Below are 18,927 nucleotides of genomic sequence, written 5' to 3'. Positions count from 1 at the left end.
TGAAGGTTGTCAGACGTTACCGAGTCGCCCACGAGGTATATCTCATTGCTGTCAGCATCAGCTTCGATCTGATAGCTTTGTCAGCCTTGCTTTCTCCTGTTTGATTTAGCCTGCATGCGTCCCCAACACCTCTAATCTTTTAATTTACCTCACCTTCGAATAATTTTTTTAATGACTGTTGCAGAGAATAACTTGAACTCAAAAACTAACCTCCTTCCCTCAAAACGTACTGAATCTACTCGTAGAATATTGTTGACTTGTTCTTCACCCACACTAACGAGCCGCCCCCAGATTTTTGCCACCCCTTCCCTCCCGGTGTGAGCCCCTGAGATACCCAGCGGCTCCGCACGGAGCCAGCGTGTCCCCAGCCCAGCACCAGCAGCACTTGGCACCACCTTTCCCCTGTCGTATTTTCCACCCTGATGGATTTTCTACTCTCCACCCTAACGGATTTTCTACTCTCGTAGAAACAACATCTTGTGAAGTTGGAAATCACAATCCACTTAACGCAAAACGCCTATTGACAGTCAAACTGCAGATTTCCTAGTACGCTGCCAGAGATTTTAATTTAGAAATGCTTTTATGTAACCACTCTTGATGTTTTTTTAATTTTTTTTTCCTTTTAAGTAGTTTTGTCGTGTCCCCTCCCCCGAGCTGGTTCCACAACCAGCAGCGCCCTCTGGTGGAAGTGGCTCCCGGCATTCCCGGCCCCAGGTGGGGGTTAGGATTAGCCTTAATGACTGCAAAGGAAAACCAGGACAGTGTGGATGATGTTCATTTAAGTGCGGGAGGAATTGTCAGCTCACTCATTTGGAGCGCTGTGCCCTTTGACCACGCCAAGTTGTTCTCTCCAGCAGAAATTCCCACCCCAGGGTATTTTTTCCACCCAGCTTCCTACCACCCTTGCATTGTATGAGTTTTTTACCCATCATGCATCCTGTACACTGCAGGTCCAGCAACATGGGCGATGGCAACCTCCAAACCAGACATCATGATCATCCTGTTGAGCAAGCTGATGGAGGAGGGAGACATGTTCTATAAGGTGAGGAGGGTGTTTCTGGAAAAGCTGCGCCAGTGCAGCCTGACGTGGTGTGGGGCTTTGGCTGAGCGGTGCTGCAGCCTTCACAGTCCTGCCTCTGCAGACTTCGGTTGTGGTTTGTGGGGCTGGGGAGGGGGCACTGGGTGCCCAAACATATAATGAAGCTGAAGCAAAGCCAAGTCTCTCTGCAGCCTGGGTCTGAGCCAGCACTTCATTCCCTCTCTGGAAATACCAGATCCCAAGTGTTCGTTCGGAGCGCTGATGTCGTTGCATCTGATCTGATGATGCTGTCATTGCCTAGCAGGGTCATTGCGGTGGGACAAGGCACCGAGATAGCATACCCCAGAAAAACTCATGGAAGCAGCTTTTTGCAATGAAAACAGATTGTCAGGACACAGATGGCTTTGTCGTGTCCTTTCGCCCATGGGAGACGTTCCACCGTTACAGTTAGAGAGTCTTTTTTGCTCTGTGTTTATTTTAAACTGATCTTTAAAAGGTGGAGATTTGCACACACACACAAAATGTGCAAGTACAACAATGATTCACTGTTCAGCTCTAAGGGTGAAGCAGAAAATATGCAAAGCTGGCATTGTAACTGGAGTTATCTGCCAGAGATACACGATACAGCTGAGAAACCCGAGTTTACAAGGTTCTAAAGCTTTCTGTTCATAGCCACAAAATTTATGTCTGGGTCATCATGAATTGCACGCGCCCTAGATCCCATCTTGCCCTCTTTCTTTCACCCTAGCTGCTGTGGCTGCCCCCCTCCAGGGCACAGAGCATCCCATGCCAAAAATAGGTGCCCAGAATAGCAAAGATGAATCACCCTTTGAAGGTGAATGTTGCGTCCTGATAACTATAAATGGAAGCCAGTTGACAGGCTTAGATGTAGACACCTAATTTTCAGACATCTCAAGTCCAGGGAGGTGAATCTCAGCCTATTTGTCCATCTTCAGAGCCACGGCAGTGCCATAACTTTTCCCTTTGCTATTGCAGAGGCTTCTCTGAGCCCCAGGAGCTCCCCGCAAAGAACCTGCTGTTCTTTGCCCTCCCTGGTGCTTGTTCGGGTGTGGGTGTAGGATTGGTAACCAGGAACGGGTTACCAATCACCCAGCTCAAAAGACCATCCATCCAGAAACCAGATGGAGCAGTATCAAGCCAACATAACACCATTCCTGCCGCAGTTCCCCCTGTAGCGTGACAGCTCTGCGCCAAGTGGGAGAGCTCAGCTTGCACGAGGCACCTGCAGTTCCAGATCAGATGTTCCCTTGGTCAAAGGTTCTGGCTTTCCTTTCTAGAAAAGGGCTAAACGGTGAATCTGTGTTACCTTAACCACCTAAAACGTTCGTGGGGCTGGTGAGTTCTCTGCAGGGAAGTGAACTCAACCCAAGGATGTGCTTTGACATGTTCTCCTTCTATTAGAAAGGTAAAGTGAAAGAGGCTGCCCAGCGCTACCAGTATGCTCTGAAAAAATTCCCCAGGGAAGGATTCGGAGAAGACCTGAAAACGTTCCGCGAGCTGAAGGTGTCGCTCCTTCTCAACCTCTCCCGGTGTCGAAGGAAAATGAACGTAAGTCTCCCCGCTCTTGCTGGCCTCGCACACAAGCTGCCCGTTCTCTGCCTGTGCACAGGGACGTGTCCGTCCCGTAACTGCGCTGTGACCTCCGAGATCTCTCCTCGGTGTAACCTGGTTGTCTTTCACCCAGCACTGACATTTTAGAATTCAAAAGGAGTAATGGTTTAATGTGCATTTCTGATGATTAAAAATTCATTGCTATGTTTATAGCTCTTTGAATTTTTTATTACTCCCTTTTGATGATGATGTGAATTGGGGGTGGAGGCATTTTCCAGATTTCTAGGGCAGCGCTGAGGGAGGAGCTAGGAGGTGTGCTGCTTTGAATGCTAATTAATTTAAAACGAAGGAGCATATGCTTAGGGGGCTAGCACTTCCCCAGGGCAGTGACTCATCCAGAAACACCCCCACATACTCCCTCTCCTCCCAGAACTGCCAGATCACTGTCACTCTCCTTGCTCCAGTCAAGCAGCATCTAGTGAGCGGCTCCCGCGGGATGTGTCCTGCCCCAGAGCCAGCAGCTCCCGCAGGATGTGTCCTGCCCTGCGGGATGTGTCCTGCCCCGCAGAGCGGTGCCAGGCTCGGCAAGTGACATTTCCTCCGAGGCCATGAGCCAGCACAGGTTACACTGGAAGGGAAGGGGGTTCTGTGACACCTTCATTTCTTTAAGCTGTGAGGGAGGAAGGTGAAAAGCAACAGAAGTAAAATCTTAATGCAGGTGAAGAAACACCACAGTTTGGAGAAAAAGTGTGAACCTGCTCTTTAAACAAGCCAACTGGCAGCTAAGCCTGTGCTTTGAGGACAAGGGCTTTGGATTATTGTTAACCAGGGAATCCCAGGTTTCTGGGATGCTCCTGCAGTTTTTGCACCTATAGATGAGACCATACAGGTACCAACCTCTTGATTACATTCCCCGCGTAGTCTGTTAGGCAATACCTCTTCAGTAGCTGCTACTGAAGGTACAAACAGTGTGAGCTTCCCCAGGCAGGGTGTCCAGGCGGCAAGAGTTTGCTGTCTCAGTGTTTGAAGAGATCAGGAGTGCTCTTGGGTCCCTCCTCCCAGAACTGCTCCGGGTCATGGCCCAAGCCAGCAGTCCAAGGCGAGGTTTGGATGCGAAATGAAGCCCCCCCGCTGGGAAGAGGTCTCCTTCACAAGTGCTGAGCTGCAGCGGAGCTTAGTGGTAGGTGAAGCATTCAGGACAGGGCGCAGGAGGACGGCCGGCAGGGTTTGACCCATAGCCGATAGTCTGAGCTTGTGGCACTGCCACTCGAAAGCACCCAGAGCTGTCTCCATCCCGTGCTGCCACCCCCTCCCTCCCCACTCCCTAACCAGTCTCCCAGGCGAGGTGTAGGAGAGAGGCAAGGACCAGTGGAGTGGGTGGCACTGGCAGGAGACCTTTGCCAGGCAAGTCCTGTTTGTAGCTGCTGAGATGTCCTAGTCCCTTCCTTCACGTGCACTTGTACTCGGCCCCTTCAAAGCATGTCAGTGTGTTGCAGAGTGGGAAACAGAGGGCGTGGGAAAGGCTTCCCATGGCTTTCAACTATGGAAAAAAATCCTTCATGAGATTACATTCCAGCCTCTGCGAGACCAGATGTTTCCTCAAGGCTGTAGGTTGTCGGAGGGGGATTGCATGCACTTGTTGGGGACACAGTCAATGAGAACGGAGCCAGTGGCACACCGGGCTCTCTGGGTGCTGACAGCATCTGGCGTTACAAGAGGGTTTGGGGGCTTTGGATGTGCCATCGTAGCTCTCTGGCTGTAAATGATGTTGAATCTGTGTGAAAGAATCCGGTACCACCAAGTTTTCCGTGGTATGTGCAAAACCAAAAACCAAAAGTGAATGCCCATATTAAGTTTGGTTTTTTCCCCAAGCTGTATATATTTTTATTTCTATATCTATTCAGTTACTTATCTGCACACCTATTGTAATGACAGGATTTTGGAATGGCGGAGGAATTTGCTACTAAAGCACTGGAGCTGAAACCGAAATCTTACGAAGCTTACTATGCAAGAGCAAGGGCCAAACGCAGCAGCAGGTGAGGAGAGAGAGAGAAAAGTGCGAGGGGCTGGTCTCTTCGATGCCACATCGATGTGGGCATCCGCCGTGCAAAACCGTACCAGTGTCCCCATGGGAAGAAATGGCAAAGGAACGTTTGTTAATGAAATTACAAACCTCTCAAACTCCAGAGTAACACCCTCCCTCGTTTGGTAATTTCTGGAGACAGCTGAACGCAAACGCGTTGAGAGGTTCGTCTTAGTTGAACTTTGTCTGAACGTCTTACTACACTGGAAACCTGACACCAAAGTTGAGTATTCTTTTTAAAAATACACTTTAGTTCAACCACTGCTTGGACTGGAAGCAAAATATGACTCATGGAAGCCCTGTGGCCCATGTTGTGCAAGAGGGCAGGCTTATTCATCACGGTGATCTCTCCTGGCTTTAAGAGCTGTGAGTCTGTGTGTCCTGCAGCACTTTTTGCGAGGCAGGAGCTGCTGCCCAGCTGGGCAGTGACGGTGCGGCGCCAGCCCCTGAGCCTGCAGCTGCAGCTCCTGCTCCCAGCACTGCAGCCGGCTTCCAGGGAGCCGCGGCACTGGGATCTCTCTGCACCTCCGACAGAGCCCAGAGGATTCCCTGCTTAATCTCCCCGAAGGCTAAAAGATGGGAGATCACGTTCATTTCTAAACCCATCAACGCCGTTCCTCAATGAGCTGGAGGGCTTGCTCTGAGCCCTGCGCTCCAGGGCTGGGCGCGCTGTCGTTGCGCACGTCTTGGTTGTAAACGGCAACCAGAACGCCTGGCGTGGCGGTGCAGAGAGTCACCAGTAGCCGGAGGAACGTCCAGCTCACCTGTGCCAGTGCGGTAGCTCAGCAGACCCCCCCCTTTGACCCTCCTTGCTGGAGGCGATGGGTGGGAGTGGGCTCCTGGCCACGGTGTGGGGGGCAAAGCCGTGCCCTTCTGTGGGGCAGAGGAGCCCCCCCAGCCGTGCCGCACCGGCCTCACGCCTGCCCTGCAGTGGGTTCCCTCCCCGCTGTGTCCGGAGCCCTTGTAAGGAACCGGAGGAGCCGGGTCCCTTCCCAGGCGCTCTCAGCCTCCCCACGTCCAGGCGGCCATGTCTGCCCCGGCTCCCTCCAGCAGGATCCATCACCACGCTGCCTTCCCTCCTGCATTTCCCAGCTTGTGCCCGGCAGCCCCCCGAGGTCAGCCCAGTCCGGGGAACAGGCGCTTTTCCTCCCTCCGCCTGCTCTTCCATGGCTGGTGCCACGGCGTAGGCGGGCCTTGGGAGGTGTGAGGAGCTTCACTGGGGTCATCCTCCCAGACGACAGCCACGCTCTAACAGAGGGGTTTGCTCCAAAGCCAGCAGTGTCCCTGTAAGTGACAACCCCCTTCCTGACCCCCCCGCCTCCCGTTCCCTCCTCGCAGGCTGGCCTTCCCCTTGCAAAGCCTGCCGGGGGGCTGGTGCCCCCGCGCGCCGCTCGGGTCCTTCCTGCCGACGAGGTGAGCGGGAGCCATCGCAGAACTGGAGCGAGCAGCCTGGCCCGAGGCGCTGACCCACGCCCCGAGCTGCAGGGCACGGCGCTGTGTGCTCCCCGCGTCGGGCACAGCTTTACATTCTCGTGGGCGCAAGCGGTTGCGCCTCCGTCAGAGCTGCGCTACTTTGTGGTGGCGGTGAGCCGGGCTCTTGGCTACCAACGCTTTGGCTTCCCCTTCGCTAGCGCAGGGGCAAAGCTCCTGGTGGTGCCATGAGGAGTAATTAACGAGCCTGTAACGAACACCTCGGGACAGGCGTTTTTGCTAGTCTGGGTTGTGCCATCTCAGGACTCTGTTCCCCTCTTCTCCAGAATGGCTGGCAGTGTTTTCCTTCAGTTTGGATAAAATAAACCCCAGGGAGGCGTGTAAGGCAGAGTTTGAGAGCCGCCGCGCGTGGCAGCGGTCGCAGGCATCTCCCTTGGTAGCACGGACACGCCACTTACCCCTCTGGAGCCTCCGAGGACGGCTCCGTTCAAATCCAGAGTAATTTCAGTTCTCATTTCTGTCCCTTTGTCAAGCAGGCAGTTTTCAGCAGCCCTGGAGGACCTGAACGAGGCCATCAAGCTGTGTCCCAACAACCGTGAGATCCAGCGGCTGCTGATGCGGGTGGAAGAGGAGTGCAGGCAGGTGCAGCAGCAGCAGCAGCAGCCGCCGCCGCTCCCGGTGGAGCCCGAGCCTGAAGCCCAGCACGAAGAGCTGTATTCTGTGCAAGATATCTTTGAGGAGGAATACCTTGAGCAGGACGTAGAAAACGTGTCCATTGGCTTGCAGACAGAGTCCAGGCCAAACCAAGGGCTGCCCATCATCCAGAGCCCACCCCCGTCCCCAGCTCACAGGGACTCAGCCTATATTTCTGGCTCCCCTCTCGGCTCTCATCAGGTCTTTGATTTCAGGTCCAATAGCTCCGTGGGTTCGCCGACCAGGCAAGGGTACCAGTCCACATCTCCTGCTCTGTCTCCGACGCACCAGAACTCGCATTACAGACCCAGTCCTCCGCACACGTCCCCTGCTCACCAGGGCTCCTCTTACCGCTTCAGCCCACCTCCCATTGGGAGTCAAGGGAAGGAATATCAAAGCCCACCACCTTCTCCTCTTCGTAGAGGTCCTCAGTATCGCGCCAGCCCCCCAGCAGAAAGCATGAGCGTTTATAGGTCACAGTCCGGTTCCCCGGTGCGTTATCAGCAAGAACCCAGTGGCGTCAGCCCGCTCCCCGGCAGACCAAAGTCTCCGCTCTCCAAGATGACGCAGAGATCTTTCCAGATGCCCCAGCTCCCCGTGGCCGTGCCGCAGCAGGGGCTGAGGCTGCAGCCAGCCAAGGCACAGATCGTGAGGAGCAACCAGCCCAGCTCCGCCGTCCACTCAAGTACTGTCATCCCAACCGGCGCCTACAGCCAGGTCGCCCACTCGATGGCCAGCAAGTACCAGTCGGCGTCGGGGGAAATGGGGGTTAGCCAGAGCCGGCTGGTCTACCAGGGCTCCATCGGGGGCATCGTCGGGGACAGCAGGCCAGTGCAGCACGTCCAGGCGAGCCTCAGTGCAGGGGCCATCTGCCAGCACGGAGGGCTGGCTAAAGAAGACCTTCCACAGAGACCGTCCTCGGCGTACCGGGGGGGCATGAGATACAGCCAGACCCCTCAGATTGGGCGAAGCCAGTCCGCATCCTACTACCCGGTGTGTCACTCCAAGCTCGACCTGGAGCGTTCTTCCCTCCCCGCCAGCCAGCTGGGCTCTCCAGATGTGTCTCACCTCATACGAAGGCCCATCTCAGTCAACCCCAGCGAAATCAAGCCTCACCCGCCGACTCCAAGGCCCCTGCTCCACTCTCAGAGCGTTGGCCTCCGCTTCTCTCCTTCCAGCAATAGCATCTCCTCCACCGCCAACCTGGCTCCCAGCTTCCGCCCTTCCGCCTCGATTCAGCAGATGGAGATCCCTCTCAAGCCAGCCTACGACAGGTCGTGCGATGAACTTTCTCCGGTCTCTCCCACGCAGGGGGGTTACCCCAGCGAGCCAGCCCGATCCCGGACCACGCCGTTCATGGGAATCATAGATAAAACCGCTCGGACTCAGCAGTACCCCCACCTCCATCAGCAGAACCGGACCTGGGCTGTGTCATCGGTGGACACTGTCATTAGTCCCACGTCTCCTGGCAACCTCCCCCAGCCGGAATCATTTAGCCCGCCTTCTTCAATCAGCAACATTGCCTTTTATAACAAAACCAACAATGCACAGAATGGCCATTTGCTAGAGGAAGACTATTACAGCCCCCATGGGATGCTGGCCAATGGGTCCCGGGGAGACCTCCTGGAGAGAGTCACCCAAGCCTCCTCGTACCCCGACGTCAAGGTGGCAAGGACGCTGCCTGTGGCGCAGGCCTACCAGGACAACCTGTACAGGCAGCTCTCGAGGGACTCCAGGCAAGGGCAGACATCCCCAATCAAACCAAAGAGACCATTTGTGGAGTCTAATGTGTAAAAGACACTTGTTGGAGTAAGACCCTCATGTTTTCAGCACACACTTCTGAGCTTGATTTCCATGCATATTATGATTATTATTATTATTATTATTATTATTTTCATTTCTCTTTGGTAGCTACATGACCAAGTTTCTCCGGTACTCTGTGTGGTGGTCAGACAGCCATGCACGTGCTCCAGCCCTTTTGTTCCCCAGCTGACCGTGAAGCCAACATCAGCCGAGCCAGTATCGTTTGCCCAATTCCAGCTAAGATCCCAACCAGGATACCTTAGTGTGCGTGCAGGGTGGTCCAGAAATATCCCCTACGCAGCAGGAGGTAACCAGCTCTTTTTCAAGAGACAAGTTGCATTCGATTTAAATTGGGTTTTTTTGTCTTGCTGAGCTCTTACTCAGTTCTGGTGGGAATTCCTAGCGGGAGCAGGGCAGGGATCACAGGAGCCTTTCCCGAGGCTGCACCCGCAGGTCCCCGTGCCAGCCGGGTCCTTTGGCTCTCTACCCTCAAAGAGCAAATGACCTGCAGCAAGCAAGGGCACCATGTGCTTTAACAGCAAGTAGCTGTGCACAGTAACCCTCCTGCTTCATCTGGTTTGGAGCGGTTTATTCTGAGTTGGATTCCTTCGTTATTTAGTCACATCGTCAGCCAGAAGGGGTGGGGGTCACGCGGTGCTTTGCTACTTGCGAGCTGCCTGTGGGTGCCCCGGCGCTGGTTTGCTCTGGGGCGCTTTACACGAGCCTCAGGAGGTGAAAGTTGGCCCCTCGTACGCGTTGTAATCAGCCAAGGGAAATGGCCAGGAGCCTCTTGCGCGTGAACTGGGATGGCAACAACTGCTTCTTCGCACCGTTAGCGGGCGGCTGCACCTCACACACGGCACCGCATTTCCGTCGGGACGGTTCGATGGCGGGGGTTTGATTTTGGTGGGGTGTTTATACTTGCAAGGAAAAACAAAAATCTGACTTAGAAAACGGCATTCAAGGAGGAAAACTGCAATTTTAAATTTTTTTTTAATTATTTTTTTTATAATGAGGATGCATAGCGTGGCATGATGGTTCCGGAGACAGGAAGGGTCCTTCTGCGAAGCCAGCCATGCAGCATCCCTTCCTTTAGGCTTGCTCCCACCTGGGGAGCCCGCGCCGTAGCGAGGGCTGTTCTCTAAGATCCGTTCCCAATATCCTGGGAAGCGATTGCCGTGTCCCATACCTGTAAATGATAGAGACCACGTTTTGCTTTCTAAGGAGCTGTAGTTAAAAGAGAGATATTTATAATTTATTTATGCAATCTATTTCAGGATATTTTTCGGTTTGGATTGTTTTGGGTGTTGGTTTGGTTGGTTTTTTTAAATCAAATGCAAATCACGTCAAGACGTTGTGAAAAGCAGGGGACAGTTCCAAAATCCTTTCTATAGGATTTTCAATAATTTTTCAATTATTGTCTGAAATTGTTTCGCGGGGTTGGAGGAGCTTTCTTTACAGATCCATTTATTACCAGTGGGTTTGTAATCTGCCTTTTCAGTTCCCGAGGGTGCAGGGCGGGATGAGCCGGGGGGGAGTGATAACCCTGTAGCTTGTTTTAAAGCAAAATAGTGCCTGTTGCCCAACGCCAAACCTCATCATATCAACTCGTCAGAGCGATGTCAGTGCTGAGCAGGAGGAACGATACCTTTCGGTGTTTCCAAAGGGCTATGCGAATAGATTGCAAGACTTCTTGAACCAAATCGGGGGGTCCAGCCTCTACTGGTGTAAGTGAGCATATCCCCAGCGCAACATCAGTGCAGCTGCATCCATTTACACCAGCTAAGGACTCGGTCCGAAACTCTTAAGCAAACCATGGCTTCGATGGGGCTCTTTTTTTTTTTTTTTTTTTTTTTCTTTTTCTTTCTCCCCCCCTGTGTATGGATCAACACATCTCGTTGCTGTTTCGTTGCCTAATTTGCTCAGAGCAAACTGGGACGTGCACACCTCGGGGCGGTGGAGGCTCGTGTCTCATAGACACATGAGAGTGTTCGGGGGGTGTTTCCTCTGTGGGGTTTGGTGGGGTTTGTGCTCTTTTGGGCTATTTGTCCAAGCCAGTATTTGGATTGAGGTTGGTGTTTTTATTCTCGAGGTGCAGCCCAGCACTGACTCTTTGCTTTCTTACAGGGCTCTGTAAAGCAGGGGGTGGACTGGGCGACCCCCCGGGCGGGTGGGCTCCCCGCGGCCGCGGGAACACTCAGCTCCATGCACTATTTCTTTCCTTGCAAAGGGGGTGTAATGGTTGATCGGGTTGGGTTGGTTTTTTTCTTCCTCTCTTTTGAAGTAGTGTGTTCTGCTTTGTAAGGAATTACTGATTTTTTCTCTGCATACAGCGCATCAATAGCTAGGGCGTGCGTACCATGGGTCTGGAGTAGCACCAGTCGCTTTGCTCAGCGCCCCCCATCCTCCAGCTTTCTGATCGAGTGAGTGGCTTCCTACCTTTAGTTGCTTCTTTGAAAGGGAAAAGTAACAAGTTGAGCCCCGTCCCTATTTCACATGGCTGAGCCAGAGGCGCTGTGGCCGTGAGCCGGGTCTCTCCGCTGAGACGCAAACGGGACGGTCCGAAAGCAGCGATGCAAGAACTGCCCGTGCTTTGCTTTCGCTATTCACTGCCTTGTGCTCCCAGTACGGTCCTTCCGAAACGTCCCCTCACGGCACTTCTGTGTATAACTCTTGGGTTTATGAAGATGTTTTAAGGGAAAAAGAAAACAGCTCACACTTATAACACAAACACCAAGCTGAAAGAAGGCTTAAATACTGCGGTGTGCAGGTTTTTTCACGATACCACGTGTTACATTTTTCACAGGATTCTTGCACTAATGGTTTTCCATCTGTTCTCTCTGTAAATGGGTGCACTTTACTGTTTGAATTTGTTACTATGATAAATACTGGATATTTAAGCGTGAGTAGTGTCTTCATTAGAAAAATAGCAAAACAGCTCTTGTCTCTTAGTGTATTTTTCAAAAAAAAAAAGAAAAAAGAAAAGAAACGAAGCAATGAATCATAACATTTATAGCACAAGAACTGACTCTTGTATATAAGCATCAACAGATTGAGTAATTTTTAAATACAGAATTATTTGCAGTGGTTTTAAAGCACTTCCCCAGCAGTTCTCTGAGGGACAGTCGAGGCAGGATGGCCGCTGTAGTCCCCAGGTGGGTGAGGAGCACACCTCTCCCTGGAAAAGCTGTTTGTTACACAGTCCCCTGTGTCCACAAAGTCACGATTCGGATTTGGCGTGGACGGGAAGCAGAGGGGGTTTGGGTTTTGTGCTGTCGTGCGTGGTCCTGTCGTGAGGCATGAGACTCGGGTGGCGCCGGTGGCCCTTCGCCTCCGTGTCTGAGACCGAGATCTGAGAAGCCCGGGCCGCGGGGCGGGAGCACACGCAGAGTTCCAGACACGGTGCTGTCTTGTCCATCTGTGCTACGTGTTTAATTGCTCCTTGAGTAATTGGGATGTGGGACGATGCTGCCAGCCGGCGGCTCCAGCCCCTCCCCAGCTGCAGTGGCACCACGGGCGAGCCCCCGATTGTGATTCTTTGGCACATGGAGTAAATCAGGTTCTTGATGCCATTGAAAGCTGCGGGTTGGGCTCTTGGGGTGCATCGGGTGGGCGATGCCAAAGCCGAGCCCTGTGTTTGGCCGGCATTCCCACCAGATGTCTCTCACCCGCTGCGGGCTGTGCCACCGCAGAGCCCAAAGCTTCTCTCCCAGCTTGGGAGGGGGGGGGTCCACCGGGACCCTCGGCAGGGCTTCCCAGCTCTGGCTTTGTCTCCCAGGCTGGGAGGATGCTCTGGTCCCAGGGGAGGGGGCCACCCGTCTTGGGGGTGCTCTGCAGGGGTCCCCACCAGCCAGGCCGGCCAGGGCGTTGGAGGGCTTTGAGAACAGTCTTCAGCATCCACCTGGAGCGCGTAGGAGAGGGAGGGGTTTACGCAGACAGATCCCTTGGGATCAGTCTGGAAAGGCAAAGGCGCTGCGCAGCCCGAGCCCCCTTCCCCACCCTGCTGCTGGGGGGGCACAGGCTGCACCGGCTCCCGGCAAACCAAGGCGTGTGTCCGTCCGTCCGTCCGCCTGGCACCAGTGCCCGCGGGGGGCCCTCCGGGCGCTGCTCCTTGGGGCTTGTTTCTTTCACCTGGCTGTAAAGAAAAGCGCTTGGCTAGCGTGAGCACTGGGGCGTGCGTGTGACAAACACCTAAGCCATACTTGGATTAAGTCCGGAACGGGGGTGGCTAATAAATTTGGAGCGATTCAGTCCCTTCGTACCAAGGTCGCTGTATATTCAGGGTTACCCAGAAGAAGTCCAGCTAAAACCGAAGTGCCAGCTCCGCCTTACCTAGAGAAACAAGCAAGCCGGCGTGCCTGCTCGGCCCCCGTTCCTCGCCGGGGGCGTCCGCGGTGAGCTGTGACGAGCTCCTTGGTGGTTGTACTTTGCTTTAGTCTTGGGGAATTCAAGATAACTCTTCTACCGGCGTTAACGGTGTTTGACCAAGGGCTTAGGGGAAGAGCTGTTGTACCCGCTGGGATCTCTGTGGATAAATGCCTTCACCCCATGCTGGTTGCTCTGCGCAAAGTCTGGTGGGGTGCATGCTGGACACAAAGCACAATGGTTGAAAGTTAATCTGCGTTTTTTTCAGATTTGTGTGAATAATTGCTGGATTTTCATTCAATCAAACTCTTTTTTTCTAATATAAACCACTAAGGGCTCAATTCTTTAGCAAGATGCGTTCGTGTCCAACTCCTGACTATACAGCTGGATCTCACCGCAACTGTTACAGACCTACCCAAGAGAAAACAGCTAGCGCGACTGTCACCGGGAAAGCCAACAGACACCAAACCCATCCGCCGTATCCTTTCCTCCTGCTCATTTTCTAGCTGTCACGGTACTGGCGAGTCAGCAGACGGGTCCCACCTGTCGGGATCGTATCCTATAGTCAGGAAAACAAGAGGGCTGCTTTGCCAAAAGACTGTCCCTTCCAGGTGACACTGCCTGGGGACGGCGGTGGGGCGGCGGGTCGTCTCCTCCGGCGGGTCGGGGTCGTGCTGGGTGGGTGGGAGAGCCTCACGCCCCAGGAATGGGGTCACTTCGCCCGGGGTCTGCCTCGCTGTGCACTGATAAGCCAGACGCTGAGAGCAGCACGGTGTGCTACGTTCTGTTCTGTTGGTACACCAGTAACCCAGAGACTCGCATGGACTCTGCCAGTACTGCCGGCGTCACCTCTGTCCAGCCTTTTCTTTCCCATCGTGTTGCATTCAGCGTTTCGTCTCCCTTCTGTCTTCACATCCGAGAGGATCCGAGTTCGGTACAAACACGTACAGTACACACACCTTGTGCTTTGTACAATTCCCTGGTTGCCATCCTCCGAGACACTTGCTGGGAAGATCTTTAAGACACTTAAATTTTCCTTTAGCTTTTCTATAATTCCGATGTAAAGGACTTTCTCTCTGTACAGTATATTATTCAATGCATGTTCTGTTCTCTCTACTGATATATTGAACACCACACAGTTGTGATATTGTGCAGTGGGAAGAGCAGCCCCTGCCGACAGCGGAGGCCTTCGCCTCTCATGTATAAGGAAAGAAGAAAACATATTTTTTTCCTTTGCTGTATTTGCTTGAGCAGAGTTTTCTTGTCTGTACATGTGAGCTGTGAGATAGATGTGAAAAGTTCAAAAGAATGCATTCCTCCCCCCCCAATGTATACAGATTGTAATCTGTACAATGAAAACTGTATGTATGAAAAAAATGTACTTATTTATAAATGGTTAACACTTGGACATGGTGTCTGGCCTGGTGTTTTTGCCACACTGCAGCGAGCGAAGGAGTGTGCTACAGCTTCTCAGCATGGAAATAACCTGGGGATGTCAGGATGGCACAAGCGTCAGGTCTGTCTGTCACTGCGGGGATGGGGATGGGGACCCGGCACCACTGGGAGCAGGAGGGGACAGAGGGGGCGGTGATAAAGTCGGGGGGGGTAACTACACCAGAGTTCTCTGCTTAAAACTGTGGGAAGCAGAGCTCGGTGCTGTGGACACTGGAGCCCTGCAGCTCCCGAGAACCCAGGTGTCTCCTCACTTCATCCCTGCCCAAACCCAGGGCTCGGTTTTGCAGCTCAGCGCCCCTCGCAGCTGTGAGCATCCTTGCCTCCAGCGGCTGGGATGGGCTGGATGGGCAGCGCTGGAAGGAGATGGCTCATGGGGGTTGTGGTGGGCAAAGCCCCCCTGCCTGGGCTCGTGCCTCTGGCGGAGGCTGCATTTGCTTCGCAGCACTGGGATCCAGGAGCTTCACCCGGGCAGCTGCCTGTGCCGTAACCCAGAAGGAAGAGGGGATGCTTTCAGCAGAGGAGACGAGCCCACATCTCAGGGATGCACCTTCTCATGGCAGCAGGTCTCCCCCACTTCCGTGGGCATATCCAGTGCGTGGCCAGACCCTGGAGATGTCCCCATGGGGTCCCTCATGCAGCCACTGCTGAGCTCTGCAGTGCCGGCTGCACGGGCCCGGTGGGACAGCCCCATCCCGGACACCCTCCCTGCCCTCCCCAGCCCCGGGGGCAGCTCCTGTCCCAGCCCCCGGGGGAGCTTAGGGGGACCCTGGAACGGTGAGCTGGGCGAGCAGAGACGGCAGGAGGACAGGGTTAGCTGCAAACATTTATTAGGTTGGGAGCATCTGCTGAGCAGACAACACATCGCGCGAGAGGAGGAAACATTTCGGATACAAAGATGCTGAACCTGCGCAGGCACCGGGTTGCTCCGAGCTCACGGGGAGCCCGTTGCGGGGAGCAGTCCCCACGCACAGCCGTGCTGCTGGCCAGCGGGACACCTCGTGATGGCAAATGTCCCCTCTGCCCGTCGGCACTGGGACATTTGAGCTTCAGCCGCTCGCAGCAGGGAAATCTGGAGTCCTGTTCCCCAGTCCCCCCGGGACCCCTGTCCTTCGTGCCCCAGCACCGCTGCCAGCCCCTGGCCCTGCCTGTGGCACGGCTGTCCCCGTGGGGCTGGGGGCAGGCTCGGGGGGTCACTGGGGCTGTGTGGGGCAGAGCTGAGGAAGGTGAAGGCCAAGCAAGGCTGAACCCAACAAGCAGCATTACAACATCAAGCGTGTCCTTCCCCAGCTGTTCTCATCACCCTGAGCTGGGTGACCCCAAGACACCAGGGCTGGGGTGCAGGGGGACACCCTGAGGAGCCCGTGCTGGGGACCAGGGAGCTGGGGACGTCACTGGCTGCCACCACCGGGGCTCTCGCCCTCCGTCAGGGTCTTGAAGTCCATGGAGAGGGCCAGCTCCTCAGCCAGCGGCGGGCGCTTCCAGTCATCCCGCGTCAACACGTAGCCCACCACCAGCCCAAAGACCACCAGCAGCACCCCCAAGGTGTTGGCCAGGACACCCTCAGGCACAAAGTGGCTGTAGGAATCCCTGCGAGGGCGGAGGGGGATGCTCAAGCCTTGGGGTGTGGGTCACCTGTTGCTACCATGGCTGCAGCCCCCTCCTCATCCTCATCCTCAGCATACACACCCTGGGAAAGGTCCCTTCCCCGCAAAGCAGAGCAAGAGGGGAGTGCCCGTGTGCTGCTCGGCGACACTCTCGGTGACAGCAGAGAAAACTGGGGGCACAGTCCTACAGCAGGGGTATGGGCACCTCCCCTGCCAGAGGCAGGTGGCTCCTGGGATGCCCCATAGCTGTGTCCCCACGGTGCTGGGGCTGGGGGGCACCCTGATGTGCAGCTGGGGCTGTCGCCATGTCCTCCAGCTGCGGGGACAGAGACCTCAGGGACATGAGCATCCCATGGGGGTTCTGAAACCCCCAGCTGCAGGGAGGTGGGGGGGGGGTGGTTTATCCCCATCCCCAAGGCAAGCTGTCGCAGGAGCTGACGCTTGTTAAACATCACCTGGGAAGTGACTCAGCAGCGGCAGAACTAAGGGCCCTGAGGGGACATTTAATAGCCAGGGAGCCACTGGCCCAGCAGGGGCCAGGCTCTGCCCCCCATCCCCCACCCCCCCACCCCCCAAAGCTGGAGCAGCCCTTTGCTGGGGGTCAGGGGGATCTGGGGGGCTACCACCACCCCCAGCTTGGCCACCCACCTGATGTTGAAGAGGAGCATCTCGGTGATGCCCAGCAAGCAGGCAGCGATGGAGAGGGCAAAGAGGGCAATGCCGAAGAAGATGTGCTGGGGCTTGTACCGGCTGCGCAGCGAGAAGGAGGCACCGGGGAGCAGGAAGAAACCACAGCCCAGGAGCCACTGCAGAGGCACGGGGGTGTTACGGGGTGCTGCAAGGTCCCCTCCCAGCCGGGGGGGGCAGGGGGTCCCCAGCCCTCACCTGCAGGAGGTAAAGCACAAAGGTGGCCATCCCGCACCAGCTGTGCAGGCTGTACATGTCGGGGATGCCTTTGCTGCGGTGGGACTCGAAGACAGCAACGATGCCTGCAGAGAGGAGCCCGTCACCGCTGGGGCCCGATCCGGCCCCCCCGCCCGCCCCGGCCCCCACGCTCACCGACGAGGGCGATGACCAGCGCCAGCCCATGGAGCAGCGCGTGCAGCACCTTGGTGGGGCGCTTGGCTTCGTGCCTGAAGACCCGGTAGACCAGGAGAGCTGCCAGAGAGAGGGCAGGTGAGCACCCGTGGGGGTCCCCCACCTCCCCAGCACCCCGCATCTCCCAGGGGGGCTGCACACAGGTAGGGGGGTCCTGGGGCATCTTCCCAGCCTCATTTGTCACCGTTTTGTCCCCTTCGCTCCCTGCCCGGCTGCAGCTCTGGGGGCTTTGCAGTCTGCGGCCGGGACAGGGCGCTTGTCCTGCTCACCGTCACCTTGGAGGAAGACCATGCCCAGCACCATGCAGAGGGGGTGCACGTTGAACTGGAGGGGGCTGTGCCAGGCCACGCCGCCCCGGTAGCGGCCCAGCCAGGCGCCCGTGGTGGCCAGCAGCGTCAGGCCCAGCAGCTGCGACACGGCCACGTACGCTGAGAGCCCGGCGGGGCTGGCGGGTGGTGGGGCCCCGTCCATGCCGGCCTGCGGGGACAGAGGGGGGGCAGCGAATGGCCCTGCGGGGCAGCGGGGGTCCCGGCCGCCCCGGTGTGGGGTCCTGCTGCGGGCGGTGTCTGCCGCTCCGCCTCACCTGCCACCGCGCCCGACGCTTCCTGGTGCTGCCGGGGCGGCTGCGTCACCTGCACCCGGAGGTGGCTCCTGGCCATCATGGCGCAGCCAGCCCTGCGCTCCTGTCACTGCTCCTGCCCCTGCCCTCCTGCCCCTGCCCATATCCCACCTGCCCCTGCCCCTGCCCTCCTGCCCCTGCCCCTGCCCCTGCCCTCCTGCCCCAGCCCCACAACCACACACCACCCCTCCATCCCTGTGCCACCATCCCCATCCCTCCCACTCCATGCCCATCCCATGTCCCACCCTTGCCACCTGCCCAGCTCACCCACCCCCAGAGCCCCACAACGCCCCCCCAAACCCTACTAGTCCTCTAGGCAGCGCAGGGACAAGCGAGGCTGCTCAGGACCCCCTCCATGAAAAAAGTGATGGCCCCTGGGGCCATGGGGCTGAGCAAGCCCCGTTCTGGGGGGGACACACAGAGACACATGGTGTCACCCAGCCACAGTCCCACTCAAGGGCTGCCCCACATCCCCACAACCCACCTGCAGCCACCTCACGCTTCGTGCTGGCTTATCCCCCGATGCTCCCCGTGGGCCTGGGGATCAGAGCCACCTCCGCTGGCACAGCCACCTCTCCTGCTTCCCCTGCAGCCTGGACCAACCAAGTCCCAGCCCCAAGGGGCCAAGGTCCCACCTCTGCCCTGGCCCCCACTGCGGCTGCCTCTGGGGAGGAGCAGCCACTGGCTGCAGCAGACAGACCCAGGCTGCTGCCAGGGCTGGGGGGAGCATGGAGGGCTGGGGGGGTCAGGGGGGGATGCATTAAGACCACGCACACACTTTATTCCCAGCCACCTTTATTGGATCAGCCGGATAAGTGGGTTACGGGAATTGGATTATCCCATTAGGTTGCACAGCAAAGGCTGCCTGCCCATGCCGGCCGCAGCGCCCGGGGCCATGGGGGGCTCTGTGGGTCGGGCAGGGGGACCAGGTGGGGGGGGCAGCGAGAGGCACCAGCTCCTTCCTGCATCACAGCCACCTGCCCCACACCCTCAGCACCACCGTGGGGCTGCTGGCTCCGGTGGGGGTCCCAAATGGGTGCCCATGCAGCCCCATGCATCCTCCCACCAGCTGCAAACATCTGGCCCCGCTGGCACTTGCACAGGGGGCCAACGTGGTCCCCAGCCGGGCTGAGGATAGAGGGACAGGGAATGACACCCCCACCAA

At 56.4% G+C, this 18,927-nt stretch overlaps 2 protein-coding genes across 10 annotated transcripts in view; one reads left to right on the top strand and one right to left on the bottom strand.

Annotated features, from left to right (window-relative positions):
* TANC2 (tetratricopeptide repeat, ankyrin repeat and coiled-coil containing 2) overlaps positions 1-14,394 on the top strand; it is a 247,545-nt gene extending 233,151 nt beyond the window's left edge. For 6 of the 8 annotated variants that reach the window (XM_056362303.1, XM_056362299.1, XM_056362297.1 and 3 more), the window contains 5 exons: positions 6-35; positions 951-1,042; positions 2,462-2,608; positions 4,547-4,647; positions 6,662-14,394. In XM_056362303.1, the coding sequence (XP_056218278.1) occupies positions 6-35; positions 951-1,042; positions 2,462-2,608; positions 4,547-4,647; positions 6,662-8,612 (2,321 nt within the window). In that variant the 3' untranslated portion in view covers positions 8,613-14,394. The remainder of the gene's footprint in view (positions 1-5; positions 36-950; positions 1,043-2,461; positions 2,609-4,546; positions 4,648-6,661) is intronic. The other 2 variants (XM_056362301.1, XM_056362296.1) reach the window with 1 other exon arrangement.
* An 869-nt stretch (positions 14,395-15,263) lies between these two features.
* On the bottom strand, positions 15,264-18,461 carry LOC130160385 (transmembrane ascorbate-dependent reductase CYB561). Of its 2 annotated transcripts, none has more exons than XM_056362783.1 (6): positions 18,247-18,461; positions 17,413-17,620; positions 17,105-17,203; positions 16,931-17,034; positions 16,694-16,851; positions 15,264-16,028 (listed from the first exon to the last, which is right to left on the bottom strand). In XM_056362783.1, the coding sequence occupies exons 2-6, from the start codon at positions 17,612-17,614 to the stop codon at positions 15,830-15,832; spliced, it is 762 nt and encodes a 253-aa protein (XP_056218758.1). In that variant the 5' UTR covers positions 17,615-17,620; positions 18,247-18,461; the 3' UTR covers positions 15,264-15,829. The 2 variants fall into 2 exon arrangements, with proteins under 2 accessions (XP_056218758.1, XP_056218759.1); XM_056362784.1 differs by lacking the exon at positions 18,247-18,461 and adding an exon at positions 17,727-17,792.
* Positions 18,462-18,927: the final 466 nt, after the last annotated feature.

This window comes from Falco biarmicus, chromosome 17 (assembly GCF_023638135.1).
Source record: "Falco biarmicus isolate bFalBia1 chromosome 17, bFalBia1.pri, whole genome shotgun sequence".
In the NCBI taxonomy this organism is placed as follows: domain Eukaryota; kingdom Metazoa; phylum Chordata; class Aves; order Falconiformes; family Falconidae; genus Falco; species Falco biarmicus.
Note: the sequence above shows the minus strand (reverse complement) of the source record. Positions and strands in the feature narration are given on the sequence as shown.